At 57.8% G+C, this 16,733-nt stretch overlaps 1 protein-coding gene across 5 annotated transcripts in view; it reads left to right on the top strand.

Annotated features, from left to right (window-relative positions):
* Positions 1 to 14,713, top strand: part of SULT4A1 (sulfotransferase family 4A member 1) — a 34,929-nt gene extending 20,216 nt beyond the window's left edge. The window contains exons 3-10 of one of the 5 annotated variants that reach the window (XR_011433634.1): positions 823 to 903; positions 1,507 to 1,633; positions 6,059 to 6,153; positions 10,554 to 10,692; positions 10,814 to 10,994; positions 11,388 to 11,459; positions 11,576 to 11,709; positions 13,113 to 14,713. Coding sequence is in view for 1 of the 5 variants with exons in the window: in XM_023631138.2 (XP_023486906.1) it covers positions 823 to 903; positions 1,507 to 1,633; positions 6,059 to 6,153; positions 10,554 to 10,692; positions 13,113 to 13,225 (555 nt within the window). In the remaining 4 variants the exon portion in view is untranslated. Of the gene's footprint in view, positions 1 to 822; positions 904 to 1,506; positions 1,634 to 6,058; positions 6,154 to 10,553; positions 10,693 to 10,813; positions 11,460 to 11,575; positions 11,710 to 13,112 lie in introns of all 5 variants that reach the window. The other 4 variants (XR_011433633.1, XR_002804510.2, XR_002804511.2 and 1 more) reach the window with 4 other exon arrangements.
* Positions 14,714 to 16,733: the final 2,020 nt, after the last annotated feature.

The following is a 16,733-nucleotide window of genomic DNA, read 5'->3' as shown; positions in this document are numbered from 1 at the left end:
TACAGCTCTGATTGGGCCCCCTGATGTCATTGCTCCCCAAATAAGGTCCACAGTCCTATGTGAGCCGGTCTCTGCACCCCAACTCTCTTGTTGCACCTGGCCCCCTCATACCCCTGTGTATGGCCATGTAGATTCACCCTTCTTGGGCTTGCCCACTGGGTCCTTCAGTAGAGCTGCACCGGGCACCCACTGCGTGCTGCCTTGGCATTGGGATACGGCCAAGAATGAAACTGACGTGATGTTACAGCCTCAGAGCTGTCATTCTAGGGAGGGAGACAGGAGAGGGGAGGTAAGAAGTTATAGTGGTTAAGTGGTCAGCACCAGACGGGGAGCAGAGTGGGAGCAGCCTTCTTGGTGGGGACGTCTGAGTAAGGCCCCGAAAGAGGAGAGGGCAGAGCTGGCCGAGGGAGGGGCCTGGCATGTTCTGGGAGCAGCAGGCAGGCTGCGTGCAGAGATGTCTGGGAATCCTGCAGCTCCCTCTGCACCAGGTGCCTCCTGCTTCCTCTCTTGCCCTTTAAGGACTGTCCCTGGGGCCGTTCCTGGCCACTCCAGGCCGGGTCAGTGGCTCCCAAGTCCTCTGAGCAGACCCCTGTGACCATTTAGTTTGACTGAGGCTGTGGGCGCCCCACGACAGGGACCGTGTCTCGCTCACGTCTGTCCCCAGGGTCCAGCCTGGAGGGTGGTCATGTCTCAGGTGAGAGTGTCAGGTGCGGTGCTGGCCCTGACGCTGTCTGCCTGGGCACCGTTCACAAGGCCCTGAGACGAGACCAAAGTGAGCGGCCGTGTGTCCTCTGATCTCCTCTCCCTCTGGCCCCGCTGCAGGAGCTGACGTCTCCCCGTCTCATCAAAAGCCACCTGCCCTACCGCTTCCTGCCCTCCGACCTCCACAACGGTGATTCCAAGGTAACCCGCCCCTCCGGGGCTGAGCTCCAGACAGGCAGAACCATGAGACGGTGGTCTGGCGCAGGCCCGAGTTCCCTGAGAGCCTCGATGCCATGCGGCCCCGTCAGAGGCCGTCTTCCAGCCTGTGCTGCCGGCCTGTTTCCATGTTTCTGATTTTGGCTTTTCCTACGTTGACCTTAGGCTCGACCTGTCTGAGCGCAGCCTCTTGTCCCTTCAATGCCGAGGACTCGCAGCCGCTTCAGTTTCTGATTTTCCTTATTTTCTCAGTCGCGTTAGGTTTATGAGGCCCATAATGCTTTCATCAGTGTCAGGACTGTAATTTTTCTTTCACTTATTTTAAAGAAGTGCTGGAGGACAGAAACATCATAAAACTCTCAAGTGATGGTCCTAGCAGATGCCATCGCTTGGACAAGAGTACATCTGCCGGAACAGAGGGTAGCGAGAGAGCGTGGGCCGTGGCGCTCGTGGGGCTGCCCCTGATGCTGGGAGCCGTGCCGGTTCACAGTGCAGGAGAGTGGGAGGGAGGTCACACGCACCGCACGGGGCGGCCTGCCAGGGCCTAACCCCGTCCCGCTGTCCCTCCCTCCCTCTTTCCTGCCTCAGGTCATATACATGGCTCGGAACCCCAAGGACCTGGTGGTGTCCTATTACCAGTTCCACCGCTCCCTGCGGACCATGAGCTACCGAGGCACTTTCCAGGAGTTCTGCCGGAGGTTCATGAATGATAAACGTAAGTGTTTGCGTCTGCACGGACGTTGCAGTAGTGACACTAGTGCTCGTCCAACGCCCGTCTGTGCTCGAGCTTTCTTCACGCTGCCCCCAGTTCTTACAATGACCATGACCACGCGGGTGGGGCCTGCTCTCCCGCATAGGTGAAGCAGCGGGGGCTGAGGGTCATCAGGAAGCTTGTCCGAGGTCGTAGCTAGGGCACGGCAGAGTGGCCGCCCAGCTGAGAAGCCCTCCTCTCTCCCACGTCGTCGGGGTCCTGAGAGGTTCCTCAGTTAAAAGCATCTTCCTGCCTGGATTCTGAACAGTGAAAACAGGGTCCCGACATCTCTGTCATTGGTGACAGTGGAGGCCGTGGCTTCGTGTGAGAGCCACATGGCCACTGGCTTGACTTAAGCATTGGGCAGGCTTGGCCCCCAGCCCCAGGCCAGTGTGATGGGGCGGGGTATGCTTTGGGGAGGGGGAAGGCAGTGCTGTGTGCTGGAGGCTCCTTCCCAGAGGAGAAGGGTGAATCGGGGCTGGGAGTGCCAGGGCCCTTCCGAGTCTCCCCTCCCTGGGGAGGAGCGGGCCAGTCACATTGCTGCCCTGGACTAGGGAGGAACCTGTCCCCTTGGTGCGGTCAGCAGCTCCTCCCTGCCGTCCCGTTCCCCCTGCCTGAGGTGGCTTCCCCATTGCCAGCCATGGCAGAGAAGGTACCCGTCTGGGACTGCAAGTGGCTGGTTTAGAGTTTGCACCCAGAAGAGCTTTGAAATGGGTCACATTCCTACTTCAGTTAAACCTGCACGAGACTCTTCGATACCCAAGGCTGAAAATACCCTTCCTGTTTAATTTCCCAACTCCGGTAACAGCCTCGTTGTCTGCTTGTCCAACCCCGTCAGGGGTTCTGCAGTGAGGTTGTGTGACACGATTAGGATAAAGTGCACAATGGAAATCCCAGAATTCAGTGCCCCAGGTTCAAGTGGAACTCAGGGCAGCCGAACGAGGGCTGCTTCCCGAGCCTGGTGAAGACCAGACCCTCATCAGTGCACGAAGCCCACGCTGCCCGCAGGGCCTCCCGTCCTGGAACCGCTCTCTGTTCCCTACCACTGAGTCTGCTTCAGCTGTGCCTGGGGAGGTGGGGCCCCAGGGTCGGAGCGGGGGGTGGGAGACGGCAGCAGCTGCACCCTCGGGCCCCTGGAGCCTGCTGAAGGCTCTCGGTCCAGCCTCCCTTCCCCCCAGCCTGCCCACCGTCTGGCTCAGGCCCTCGTGGTCTGCCAGGCTTTTGGAGAAAGCCACTCTCCAGGTTCCCAAAGCCCGCGTTCCTGCCTCTATCGAAGCAGCCGCCCACGTGGGGACAGCGCCACCATAGTGAGCAGGTGTCTGAGTTCAGACTGCCACGTGGTGTAGGGCTTGGACCTTCCTGCTCAGGCCAGAGCAGTGAAGTTATCCCAGAACAGACCTCCCCACGTTTTGAAGGTCACAGCACTGCCCAGCATGGAAGTTCAAGGCCACACACGCCATGGTCTCCACGTGGGCATGTAGCTTTCCCACGTTCTCTTCACCCTCACTGTTCCCAGCCAGTCACCAAATCTTGGTTCTCGAAGGAGACTTCTTGCCTTCTGTCCGAGGTTGTGAAGAATTTGAAACTTAAGGTGCAGAAGGGGCAGTGAAATGCTGCGTTGACTAGTGGAGCAAGGTCGGAGGGGGCGTGGGGTGGCCTGAGCCCTCCAGGCAGCGCCCAGCCTGTGCGCGCAGGCCCAGGAGAAGCATGGGGGAGATACGCCGTGGGCAGGACCCCTCCTGGAGGGGCAGAGTGAGCTGTTCCTCTCCCCAGTGACCCTCTGGGGTCAGCGCGGTGATGGCCGTGTCCCCGAGTGCAGTGACCCCCTCGTCCTCCCTAAAGCGGGGGTGTGCTTGGCTGTGGGTAAGGCCTGCCCTGTGTGTGTCCCCCTGGGTGCAGGAGAAAGCGGGATGTGCCGGGCTGGCTGTGGGCAGGTGCTGAGGCCCAGGTCGAGGGCCCAGTAGCCGGAACCTCTGCAGTGAGGAGAGCGAGGCCCAGGCGGGTCGGGGTTTGCCCAGCAGCAAGTCTCAAGGCTTTTTGGCTGAATCCTTGTTCTTTTTGCTCCGTTCCTTTCTGCCCATTTGTCGGTGTCGCAATCCAATGTACACATCAGGATAGATGCGGAGAGGGCTGATGGCCACTCTGAGTTTATTATAACCAGCGTTTCAATATACACATAGCTTACGTCTGTTAAACATACACAGGTGTTCTGGATGAAGTAATTAGCGAATGCCAAGAATTCTTAGTGATTTCTCAAGGAGCCCTCCCTTGGCCTCTGTTTTGATATTATCATGTTATTGCTGTGTTCGTATATTTTATCTTGGAGCATGCAAGACCTCCTAGGCAACGGCCCCTCCTGCTCCCAATATCGTGTCTCCATCTGTGCCCCTGGGCGACCCATTCCTGTCTTAGGTTGCCTCCCCCTGGAGGTCTTACCCGTCATTGGCTAACCGGCCTTCTCACCTCCAGGTCACAGTTTGTTGGCAAGCTTTTTCCAGTGATTATTAACCCTTCCTGCGTCAGGGGCAGCTACACCATTTACCCACTCCCTGTCCAGAGCCCCTGCTTCATCCCTTATAAAGCGCTGGCCAGAGCCTAGTTGGCCCCATGAGGGCCTTTTTGTTGTCAAGTGGTCCTCGTGGCCCACCCCTGAGCGGCCCTGACCTGACTGACACCTGGATCCCTTAGGACTCCTCATGGGGCCCTGGCGCCCAGGCTGCTGCCGTGCTGCCACCTGCTGGTGAGATGGCAGACTGACTAGGCTGGCCAGGTACCCTGGAGAACTGGATCCCCGTTTCTCCACCTCAGTCACACACTTGTCTGAGAGGTCGTCAGCAGCTTGGGGGTGGAGGCTGCATTCTGTGCTTGAGGTGTGACTCTGGTAGGGGCAGTAGCAGTCCCCTGCCACTCCTGGGCCTCAGTGTACCTCGGCTGTGCAGGTAGGTCCTGTCACTGGCAGGCGCCCTGCCCTGACTCCCTCGGAGCCTGTGCTGGGTGCTGCCAGAGTGGAGGAAGCACGTGCTGCCCTGCAGGCACCTGCCGAGGACTGTGCTCTCGGCGCTTACGGCACCCACGGTGCAGGTGCAGGCGGAGCCTCAGCAAGGTCCAGCCTCCTGCCCAGCTCACATAGCCTTTCAAGGACCAGAGAGGCTGGCTGCCTCCGTCCAGAGCCCTTGTCCTTTGCCGTTTCACTCTGCTGCCTCCGTCCTATCTGGTCTTGTCCCTGTGCTTCTGAACCTTGACGGCCCTCCCATTTCCCAGGCTGTTCAGGCCCCTCCCAGCCTCCCCTCTGCACTGCCCCCTCCCTGCACTCCCTTCCCCTCCCCCCTTCCTTTCAGACCCCTCGCAGCCTCCCCTCTGCACTGCCCCCTCCCTGCGCTCCCTTCCCCTCCCCTCCTTCTTTTTCTTACCTGCTTGACCCTCACTGATCCTTCAGGTCTTGTCCCAGTGTGGGAGGGGCCCTCCTGTTCCATGGTGCCCCCTCTGGGGCATTGGTCACACAACAGTTGGCCACACGGTATTGCCATTGCCCGTCCTTGTGTTGGTTTCTTGCCAGGACGGGAGCTCCTCGAACCCTAGAACATGCAGTGGCATTTGCAGGGCCTAGTTAGGTAGATGACTCCTGGGTGAGGAAGGGTGCAGGCAGCATGGCCGAGGCCTTGCTCTGTGCTAGGTGGAAGCCCCCTTGGAGACTCCCACAGGAACCCTCATGCTGATGGTGCCGCAGTGTGAACGAGCGGTGAGAATCAGTAGTCTTCATAAAGAATGTCACAAAGCAGCCTAGCCACACTATTCAGTGTGTCACCCCCCGTGACCCCAGCCCCAAGCGCTGAGGAGCGTAGGAAATACTCTCGGGCATTAGGACGGGCGCACTGCCTCCCTGCAGCACTGGGACGTCCTGCTTCTACCTGGGGCTCTGCCTGGCGCCCTTTGCCTGGTGGGGCCCCTTGCCCAGATGTGTCGTAGAGCCTCTGCACCCCGTCCCAGCCCTGCCAGCAGAACTGGCCCTGCATCCTGTTCCTCTGGGCATCCTCTTCCCAGTGACCAGGTGTTAAACAGAGAAGCTCGTGGGGGCCAGGTGCTGTCCACACCCCAGGGGAGCAGAAGTCCTCACACACAGTCAGGTCTTGAAGGCGTCCAGAAGGTAGGGGACAGGGAGGGCCTGAGGACTGTGGGCAGGAGAGACTGGAACAGAAAGCGAGGCGATGTGGGACCTCAGAAGGCTCATCTGTGGGGCTGCCTGTGAGCACGAGGTTGCTCTTTCCTTCCTGAGTCATGGCACTGGGCAGTAGGAGGGGAGCCTTCCGGAAGGCAGGGAGTGAGGCCACTCCATGCATGCGTGCTTCCTCCCCCGAGGCGCTGTCACTCACTGTCCCCTCGTCTCCACAGTGGGCTACGGCTCCTGGTTCGAGCACGTGCAGGAGTTCTGGGAGCACCGCATGGACTCGAATGTGCTTTTCCTCAAGTACGAAGACATGCACCGGGTGAGTGTGGCGGGATGTGCCCGAGGGCATGCGGGGCCTGCTCACCCTGTGAACGCCGCAGGGGAGTAACCGCGGTGTCCAGCACCGCCCCTCCAAGGCCCTGGGCTTCAGGGACGAAAGTGGGACTCAGGAGTGGGCCACTGCTTTCCCTCCGGCCTGTGCTGGCCGCCCCGCCCCCAACCAGGTCCCTAGTTCTGCCTCAGCCCCCACCCCAGGGCAGCTTCTGAGTTGGTAACGGGGGCTTTAGAAAGCCTGGTTCATCGTTTTCCTGCCCTGACAGTAGGAGTGGAGCAACAGCCAGAAGCCCTGCTGCCGCCCGGCCCCTCTCCCAGTGACCAGCTCGGGGCAAAGGGTGGAGACGGCAGCGTCCACATTTCTCTCCTGTCAGCCTGTCTGCTTTAGAGCAGCAGTTCTTGAACTGCTGACAGACCCTGTGGGTTTACCCGTGGATCGATTCATGTGACGAGCGCCTGGCACAGAGCGTGGGAAGGAAGTGGGCGGTTGTGGGATGAGTGTGCCCGGCCAGGCGGTGACGATGGAGCAGTGACGGAAGCAGGACCTCCTGTGCCCTCGAGAGCTCGTTGTCTGGAATGGGGGCCGACGTGTTGTATGCCATGTCGTCAGCAGTGTTGTCATCAACACTTTTACAGGCCTTGCTGTGTGCCAAGTCCTGTCTGAAGTTCTTCGTGTGTGTGTTAGCAGCTGATTCTAGAGCGGTGTCACCCTCTCTGCTGGGGCTGCCGTCTATGGAGGAGCATCCTCATGTTTCTCCTTTCTCACGAGAAGCGGAAGCCAGCCTTCCCCAACCCCCTCCCTCTCCGCTTCTTCCCGTTCTCCGCCCGCTTTACTGTAGAACCCCTCAGAGTCGTCTCCACTCCTGGGCCCGCTCCAGCTGCTCTGTCAGGTCACCCGTGACCTCCGAGTTGCTCAGTCCAGCAGTCGCTGCTGGGTCTCAGCTCACGCGGCCTCCTGCCACCACGTGATGGGCCATCTGCCCCTTCCCCTGCTTTCTAGGACGCTGCACTGTCTTGCGTCCCCGCGTCCCTGGCTGCTCCTTCTCCTTGACAGCACACCTGGGCCTTAGCCTTCAGTCCTCGGCTCTCTTCTCTTTCCATCCACACCCCCTCCCCTGGTGACCTCATCCATTCTTTGGTCATTAAATACTCTCGAGACACAGAGCCCCCAGGCCAGACGTGGGCCTCTCCAGACTGCATCTCCAGCAGCCCACCGCCCCTTTCTACTTAGACATCTGGGAGAGGTTGCAAACTTAATGTGTCCAAGCCAACCTCTGGAGCTTCCCCCTCAGTTCATCCACACTTTGTCCCATCTGAGTTCATGGCAGCCAGCTGCATCCTTTGGGTCTGTCGCTCAGGCTGGGCTCTTGAATCATCCTTGACTTCTCTCTGCCTCTCACACCCTGTGTCCATTTTTAAATCCTGTTGGCTCTACCTTCAAAACCTCTCTCTTGTCTGACCATTTCTCCCCCGTTCTGCCCCCACCTCCCTCCTGAGTCAGCATCCTTTCTGGCCTGGATTATGACAGCAGATGCCCATGTGGCCCCTGCTTCCTCCCAGGCTGCCTACCCTGTTTTCTCGCACAGCAGCACAACTGATGATGCCAACACCAGTCAGATCGTGTCCCTTCCAGCCCCATGTCACTTTGGGTGGATGCCTGTCCTCTGCTTCAGTGCACACCTACAGGAGAATTCTAGGTGGATTAAAGACTTTAATTTTTATGTGTATATATCTATGTAACCACCACCCAGATAAGATCCAGAACATTCTAGCTTCTTCCAGTTAACACCCCCACTTCCTGGAAGTAACCACTCTTCTGACCTCTGTCGCTGTAGATTAGTTCTGCTTGTTTGTGAACCTCCTGTGAATGGAGTCACACAGCATGTACTTGGGGTCTGTGAGACTCATCCATGCCGTGTGTAGCAGAGTTTGGTTCTTTTTCCTTTCCGTGTAGTATTCCACCGCAGCAGGAATGTGCCACCACTTATCTATCCAGTGTGGCTGGGCATTTGCGTTGTTTCCATTTTGGGGTGGTCAGGATAAAGGGCCGTGAACAGTCCTGTGTCTCAGTGGGCTTAAGTCTTTCTTTTGTTGGGTGTATGCTGGGTCACTGGTACGGCGGCCCCGCTGTTAGGGTAGTGCCTACCTGTACACAGCAGTGCACATGTGCAGGAGGAGGAGCCCTCGCCATCGTGCCGTGCACCTGCAGGGGCTGGGCTGGCGGCAGGCTCTCCCCGGAGCTTCGCTGACCCCTGGATGAGTCACTTAGAGCCTTTGATTTCAGCTTTGACCACGAGGGAGCGGGATGCAAAGTCTACAGGAACTTTAAAGCCGGCATACTGCTCCTGCCTGGCTGCTCCAGCCTCCGCGCCAGGCGCTTAGAGGCGCATGTCCGTTCTCTGCCTGAGCGGCTCGGGGGAGGGCTGGACGGGGCTCCCCTCGAAGTGAGGACGCCAGCCCTGCCCGCCTGTCTCGGCCTCAACTTGCTGTCCTGCCTAGCCTGTCCGAGTGACTGAATGGCATTCCTGCGAGGGTCAAGGTGTTAGCTTCTAATCAGCAGTAGTTTATATGCTTTTTTCAGAAACCTCAGTAATGGCCAAGGATGTCTTTCATAGAGATTAAGTGACTACACGTCGCATTTTTAGGAATTCACATTGTTTATTTACATTTTACCCCAGAAAACTAGTCCTGAGTGAAGGTCACTGGTCTCCAGGCGTGTGGAGCGGGCCTGGCGTGTGCTCGCTCGGTGTCTCACGTTAACAGTCAGCACTGGTGCCTTCATTGCCTGGCGTGGCCACCCAGGGCGGTCCCACCCCCACCCGCCTTCTCACCCCCTCTGGGCTCCCCAGCGTGTGGCCCCGCGAATCCTGCCGCAGCCCTTCGGGGTGTTCTCCCCAGCTGCAGGGGAAGAGCCCTGAGTGCGGCCACCTGGCTGTGCTGGGAGGCCTGGGCACGCTGGCTCTGTGCCATGGCCCACGCAGGCTGGTGCTGCGGCCCCGAGTTCACAGATTGTGGGTGGAGCTCCGGGGGTCAGGCAAGGCGTCCGGAGCTAGTCTGTAGCCTGGCCGCCACGCTTGCAGAGCTGACTTGCAGAGCTGGGTTTCACAGCTGTGAAACCGACCTGTGGCGTGTGGCTGGGTGCACACTGGCAAGTGTGCCTTCCTTCCCAAGGTGGACATTATACCAGTGAGACGTCCCAGTGAGGGTTCTGTTGGCCACTCCAGCAGTCTGTGTCGGCAGTCGACTGCAGCCCTCTCTTCTGGTGTCCCCTCCGAGGGCCAGCTGTCTTTCATCTCTCGGTGTTTTTTTCTCTTAAATAGAAATGCCGAGTGGCAGGGCCGTGAGAGGAGCTCTCGTTACTCTTCTGTTCGTTCTGACATCTCTCGGGCACCCGGTCCTGGCCAAGTCCTGTGCACGGGACTCCCTGTCCCGGGAGCCCCTAACGGGGGGACAGCTGGGAAGGCAGCACGCAGAGCCGAGGGGTGATTACCGGGGGAGTCCAGAGAGGGGCTGACACTTAAACCAGCTCTCACAGGAAACTTCTCTAAGGTTGAGTGAACCAAAGGAGTTGGGCAGGTTTCTTTACCACAGGACTTCCAGAGGCTTGCGTTTGCTCACTTACTTTATAAAGCTGCAAGGAGGAGACAGCCTCCAGCATCCTCCTAATGTCTGACCCTGACACTGCCCGTGTTTGGGGACTGCCTCGTGACAGCTCAGGGTTCTTGGCAGAGCATTTGGGCTTACACAGATTGAGAATATGAGGTGCCCTCATATTTCCCAGGGAGGGTGTGGCGGCAGGAGGGGCTATGCATGGTGAGCAGGTGTGCATGGTCCTCTCCTGAGGCTGTCACGAATGGAGTGACAGGGCGCAGAGTTGGCTGTGTGTCCCCCGGGCCACATGTAACTGAGTCTTGCTTCAGATCACGTCAGCTCCTCCTGTCAGTGAGGCGGGCGCAGCCCTGGGGCCTCTCGGGGTCACCAGGAACCTCCTTACTCCCCCAGGTGCCAGTCCATATTCCAGCCAAGGTGTGGAAGGAAGGGGAAGAAGAGAGCAAGCTGGGTCTTGCTCCTGGCACAGTTCCAAAGTGAATGTTTCCTTCTTGGTGCTGGTTTAAAGTGACCACAACTATATCAAGAACTTAGTCTGCTTCTGGCTTCCCCAGAGGACCTGGGTTTGAGTTCCAGATCTGCCACTTGAATGCTGAGTGCCCTTGGGCACTCTCCTACCCTCTGGGTTTTATTTCCAGACAGGGCCAGTGTCAGGCTTGCCTCGAGGTCTGAGTATGGCATTGTACACACAGCACCTTGTGGTGTCCAGGCCAAAGTCATCAGCCAGTAAAGGCGCCAGCTGTGACGGGCTCGCCTGTTCTCTTTCTTGTCTTTCAGGACCTGGTGACAATGGTGGAGCAGCTGGCCAGGTTCCTCGGGGTGTCCTGCGACAAGGCCCAGCTGGAGTCCCTGATCGAGCACTGCCACCAGCTGGTGGACCAGTGCTGCAACGCCGAGGCTCTGCCTGTGGGCCGGGGTACGCGCCCCTGGCCACCTCCCTTTGCCTCTGCCCAGGGACCCGGGGCCCCCGTTTCCCTCCCTGCAGTGTCTGTTGTCCCCTAGTCGGTGTTCCACTGCCCTGTGTCTTGTTTCTCCAGAGCCCTCTGCTCTGCGAGGGGCACAGAGGTCTTCTGGAGGCTGGTGCCTGTGTGGAGCAGTGGCGTGCCCTCCCCCCGGTATTGGCACTGTAACCGTGCAGACGGGGGATTGTGGAGAGCTCGGGCATTGAAAGCCCCTGACCCCCAGGGTGGTGGCTGTGGCCTTATAAGCCACCCTCTTGTAAGTATGAACTTCCTGTGACGCTTGGTGCTGTAGACCTGAAGTTGGTTCCCTGCTGTGTGGATTTGGAGCTTCCCCAGGTGATGAGAATGTTCCAGGGGAGGCCCGGAGCCGAAGGATCCTGCAGCAGATCTCAGATACAGGGGAGACTCCCGGGTGGGCGAGGGCAGCTGGGCTGCGTCCTGGGTGCCTCAGGTCAGGCCTCTGAGCTCCTCCAGCTTTCTGTTCTTCCCCTGAAAAGGGCTGAAAGTCAAGTGGAAGGTGCCTTCCTGTGAAGGCAAAGCAGTCGACTCTTCTAGGAGGAAGATAGCTGAACCCAAAGTACCTTGTGATTTAATTTCCTGGCTGCATCTTCACAATGTTTCTTATTTAAATTTATTTGCTCCTTTTCAGTTTTGTTTTCTCTGTCTTTTGTTGTCCTCGGATGTGAGCTTCTCCCCGACGCCCCTGCGGTTCGTTTGTGTGGTAAGGGGCGTCCTGAGCGTCCTGCGGTAGCGCCGTGGGCTCCTTCTGACGTGTCTGCTTTATCATTGTTTCTCTTGGTTTCGCTTCATTTCAGTTTCGGTTTTGTTTTCTTTTAGCACATTGCCTCTTTGCTCAGAAGACCTCCTTGCGTTGGTGAGGATGCAGGGGCTTGAGTAGCCAGCTGCATTGCTTAAATTTGATTCATGTCCCAGCATAAATTGCACTGTCTTGATTCCAAATCCTAAACCAGGTGGGTGACTCCTTTGATGAGCTCTCAGCTGCCTCAGCTGAGAAAAATAATCATGAAAAAATATATTTATAGTGTGCTTGGTCTAGAAGCTTCTAATTTTGTCCCTTAGGTATCATTAGAGGGTAGCAAGAATAATTCTCCTTGTTTTTTTTTTTCTTTCCAACACTGACATATAATTTTTCATTACCAAAGAGGAAATCCTTGCGCTGGGTGTATCAGCGCAGCACTCGCAGGGTAGTAATTTTATACCTGAGGTCCTGCCAGGACAAGGACGACTGTTACTAACGGAGCAGTGAAGGGTGTTTGCTGGAGACGGTCGGAGCTCTGGTCGCAGAGATGCTGACAGTGAAAAGAATCCTAAATGAGCATTTCAGCGCCCCAGGTGGTTCCTGAAAACCTCGGGCAGCCCTCGGGGGGACGTGTTCACAGCTCTTGCAGGTGGGAGAGCAGAAGCCTGCTGCTGCCTCTTCATGGTCGCCACTTGTGTTTGACCAGACTGGCTGAAGGTTTTGTAGTTAACGAGGAAAGAGGGCTCAGTGGCTTTTGGGGTCATTTTGAGCGCCCTCTTTTTCCCTGAGCCTTTGTAAGTGAACGGTGGACCTGTGCCTGCACATTAGCCTGCAGGCTCCGTGCTCCTTCACTTCTGCCAGGAAGGGTCTCGTTTTCTGACCAAGCCTCCCTGTGCTGTCACTGTGCCAGCAGTGGGGATCACCCGTGACTTGCGTCAGTGTGCAGTCCCGGAGTCCTGCCACGGCCACGTTGGGCATCTGGTCGTGAAGGCTCCTTTACACCGTGACCATTTTATTCCCTTTAAATTTCTCCCCATGTTGCATGGGCAGGCTTCCCGAAATCTTCGCCCTTGACCTGCTCAGGAGGCTTCCTACTCGCCATAAAATGTTCTGCCTTTTTGGCTGATTTTTTTTCCTTTTTGAATTCTCCAGAAGCAAATGCCGCCTTGGTGGAGCTGTTGCGCTGTGAGTGAGTGGTGGTGTCCCAGAGGACCCAGATCCACATGATGCTCAGAGCCATAGACCCGTTCCCCAGACGCTGTCTGTCCTCCGGGCCTGTGAGCCACCTGCTGTGTGCCTTGTGCTGGGGACTCAGCCGTGCCCCAGAGTTTGTCCCGCGTGGGACAAGGGGTGAAGGCCCTCCTCGCGGCCTCAGCTCTGTGCATTCGTGGTGCTGGCCTCACCACGCAGGAAAGGGCATGAGGACAGCCCGACTCAGGAAGCGGGTTCAGCTCGTCTAGGTCAGATGGCCTGTCCTGCCCCCGTAGGCCAAGTTCAGAGGGGTCCAGGAATAGATCTAGAACCTTCCAGATCCATTTCCCAAGCTCCCTTTGGTTCCGTAGGTGGCCTGGCAGCAAGTGAAGGCAGCACATTCTGCTCTTGTCTGTGTTTCAGGAAGAGTGGGGCTGTGGAAGGACATCTTCACCGTCTCCATGAACGAGAAGTTTGACCTGGTGTATAAACAGAAGATGGGGAAGTGCGACCTCATGTTTGACTTCTATTTATAATGACGCCAACAGCGAACCTGCATGCTCAGTACCCGCCACTCCACCAGCGCACGTCCTGTAGGCACTCATCTCTCACGCGCGGGACAAACTCTGGAAGCCGTCCGTGTAAGACCCGGGGGAGGGGGGACCCGGAGGAGCTGGAGGAAGGGGGATGGTTTCCTTTCCAGAGCAGCTGTCCCGGCTCTGGGATTTGACGTCTCTCCGTGTCTGGTTACAAACATGATAAAGATTGAGTCCTGACGGCCTGTACCATAGTCTAGAGTCTGTGACATCTGCGGCTAGAGTGTCTGCCTGTACTCCCCCACATTAGTCACTGTATTTTATAGAGCTTTTCACTGGAAATCTAAATAAATGTCAGTAAACCAAATAAATGTTCATTTCCGAGGGGACTCAGGAGCGAGCCACGCCCGACTGGTAGAAAGATCTCAGGATTGACTCTTTACTTTTCTATCTTTATTCTGAGAGGCACAGCCATGCCCAGCTCACCTGGTTCTGAGATGCAGGTGAGGACAGAGGAGGGGCTCAGGTGTGGGAGGAACTCGTTCCTTCCCCTGGGGCTCAGTTCTCTGCCCTCCCGGAAATCCAGCAGAAGCTGGCCACCGGGGCATTCCCGCAAGGAGGCCCCACTGCTGGAGGCTTCCCGCGGGCGGCTCCAAAGGCCCGACACAGAGGAGCCTGTGGAACATTCCACGAGGGAACCGGCCGGGCGAGGCCAGCAGCCGGGAGTTGGCCACGGCCACCGGAGAACCCACCACAGAGACACTGAACACTCGGAGTCGGAGTCTCACTCCACGGCCTTGCCTTTGTTCCCTGAAGCAGACGGCTGCTCGTGCCGGCGAGCTGGCGAGTAAATTTCTAGGATTCCTGGGTCTGTAGCTGTCGTCGAGTGGTCTGCTGTACCCGAGGCGCTCAGCTGTGGGAGAAGGATCGGCAAGCTGGACGCCCTGTGTCCCTCAGGCTGGCTGGCAGGCTCGCCCCGTCGCTGTCCACCCCGTCCCTCAGTCCCTCAGTGTGTCTGAGGGAGGAGGTGGTGTCTTTGTTGCCTTGCCGCTGCCTTCGTTTTCTGGCCCATGTTTGGCTGGAGGAGTGACAGACGGCCGGGCAGCGGCAGGGCGGGACGCCAGCTTGTGTGCATGTGGCCCCGTGGCGGGATGGGTTGTCTCGGTTATTTTTGTGGCTGGGCCATGCCCAGTGGTGCTCAGAGGGGTCACTGCTGTGTGAGCGGCTCTGTTCCTTCTTGCTGTCCTGGGAGCGGTGCGGACGTACTCTCATGGGCGGTTTGTAAAGGAGAGCAACGTGAACAGGGCGGGTGGGCTGTGGCAATTCATGGTGGGCTTGGCAGCTCCTTTTCTGTGTATCTAGGAGGGAGGCTGCTTTCTGTGAAATTTCTTTTCTATTTTTCTATTTTTAGTACTGTATGGATATTACTGAGCACCACACACGGTCCTTCTGTGCTTGCTTGCATCTTTAATAAACTCACGTCCCATGCTTTGTGTCGAGCGTGTGCTGACAGGCGGAGAGGGGCCACGTGGTCCCCTCAGCATCTAAGGGCAACAGGAGTGTGACCCCGCTGACGCCCCGTCCCTGGGGCTGACTGCATGGGGTCCCAGGCGCACGTTGGGTTTGTCTGTTTCACTCAGATTCAGACGTTCCAAGGGCCGAATTCCCCTCCCGCTTGAGAACTGTGATAGGCTGCACTGGGAGGAAGGATGGGGAGAAGGAGAGAAGCGTGGGGGAGCTTTCGGTGCGGCTGGGGTCCCAGCTTCCCCGTGGGGTCCGGAGGTGTGGGGAGGTGGAGCTGCCTGACCGCCTTGGCCGCTGCCTTCCACCGTCTGCCTTCCCCCTTCCTTGTGGAGGGCAAGTCCAGGACACTGCTCTACCTGAGAAACCTTGGGCTTTCTGGAAGATCAGGTTTGTCTCCAAATGGCCTAGTTCTCCTAGGGCTCAGCTGAAATCCCAGAATTTGTTTTGGTGTCTGGAACGACCCTGGACCTCGGGTTAGTTTAGTGGGATGTCCAGTCTGCTGTGTTCCGGAGGGTCTGCTCCTGGTCATTCACGAATCACCTCAAATAAAGCAGGCAATACGTGAGATGTCAGTGGGTGGAGGGGCCGGGCAGGGCGACGCGGGCACACTGCTCATGGGCTGAGGCCCCTCCGCTCTGCTGGGCCAACGTCCCCCCTCTTTTTATGGACTTGTTCACACAGTGAGCACGTGAGCACCCATGACGCCCTGGGTGCCACTGTGGGCCCTGGGGTGGCAGAGAAGGGCCCAGCCTCCAGGATGGTTACAACCTGGTGGGGAGACAACACCATCGCAAGACCTGAGGTGAATTCAGGCTCCAGAGGACCGGAAACGTGCCTGTGAAGGACCAGGGCAGGCCAGCAAGGAGACCAGGAAGTGAGGGACCCAGGCCTGGATCCGTCTAGGGGAGAGCCTCGCAGTGGGCGGAGGGTGCAGGGTGTGCCAGGGGTGCGGGAGGCAGGGACCCAGGCTTGGAGGGTCTCCTGGTCGGTCACAAGAGTTTGGATTTAGTCCTAAGAAATAGGAAGCTACAGGAGGCTTTAATAAGAGGAATGCTGCCTGGTTTGCGCTTTTAAAAGCTGCCCCTGCTGTGGCGCTGTGCCTGGATTGCTGGGGAGGGGTGGGGCGAGAGAAACTTTCCTGGCTGCTTGAGTCACTCACTCCTCAAGGGGAGGGGAGGGGGCTGCGTTAGGACATGTCCAAGGTGCCCTCTGACCCAACAGCCTGCTTCCAAGTGCTCACGGGCCATGTGTGCTGGGACTGAGTTTGATCGGCGGTCCCTGCCTGTGCACACGGAGCTGAGACCAGGGGAAACTCACTCAAGGCAAAAGGTGCTCTGCCGCCTACAAGGAGGGCCTGTTTGGAGAATGGGGTGCCCGGGTGGAACAGCATCGGGGGGCAAGTGGATTTGAGGGGTGCCAGGAGGGCGAGGAATGCTTGGACAGACAGAGAAGGTGAGAGAGGCTCGGGCCCATTGCCAGTGTCATGACAACTGCTGCAGGATTCCCAAATGCCAGGTCTTCCCGTGCGCCCGCGGTTGCCTGTCCTTTTGACTTCACAGACCAGTAAGATTCCAGAAATTATTCTGGGGACCAGCCTGGAGTTTTACTTGCAAACAGTAGTGTTCAGCTACAGTTCCTCACCAGACTGGGTCCACACAGTGCTCTCTTCCTGGCTCTGACGTCTGTACCAGTGGAGCATGTCATTTGTTTCCCTCCATGTGCCCAGTTTCCTCCTCCGAGAGAGGACCGGGAAGGCCTTCCTAGCACAGGCTCGGTGGCCCTCCCACCTAAGTAGGTAAGTCACTTAATTTCTCCCGTCCAGTGTCGTAGTTTACACAATGGAGATGATCTTTATCCTGCTCACTTCATAGGATGCTTGTAACAACAAGAGTGAAGTGGCTTTGAAAGCATAAATAAAATTCACAGATATGTCGTCTCTACCCAGCACTGCTGGCGCGTGTCCCCTAGTGGCCGACTTCCTCAG

The sequence above is a fragment of the Equus caballus genome, chromosome 28 (assembly GCF_041296265.1).
Source record: "Equus caballus isolate H_3958 breed thoroughbred chromosome 28, TB-T2T, whole genome shotgun sequence".
Classification (NCBI taxonomy): domain Eukaryota; kingdom Metazoa; phylum Chordata; class Mammalia; order Perissodactyla; family Equidae; genus Equus; species Equus caballus.
The sequence above is the reverse complement of the archived record's forward strand: the minus strand, read 5'-3'. Positions and strand labels throughout refer to the sequence as shown.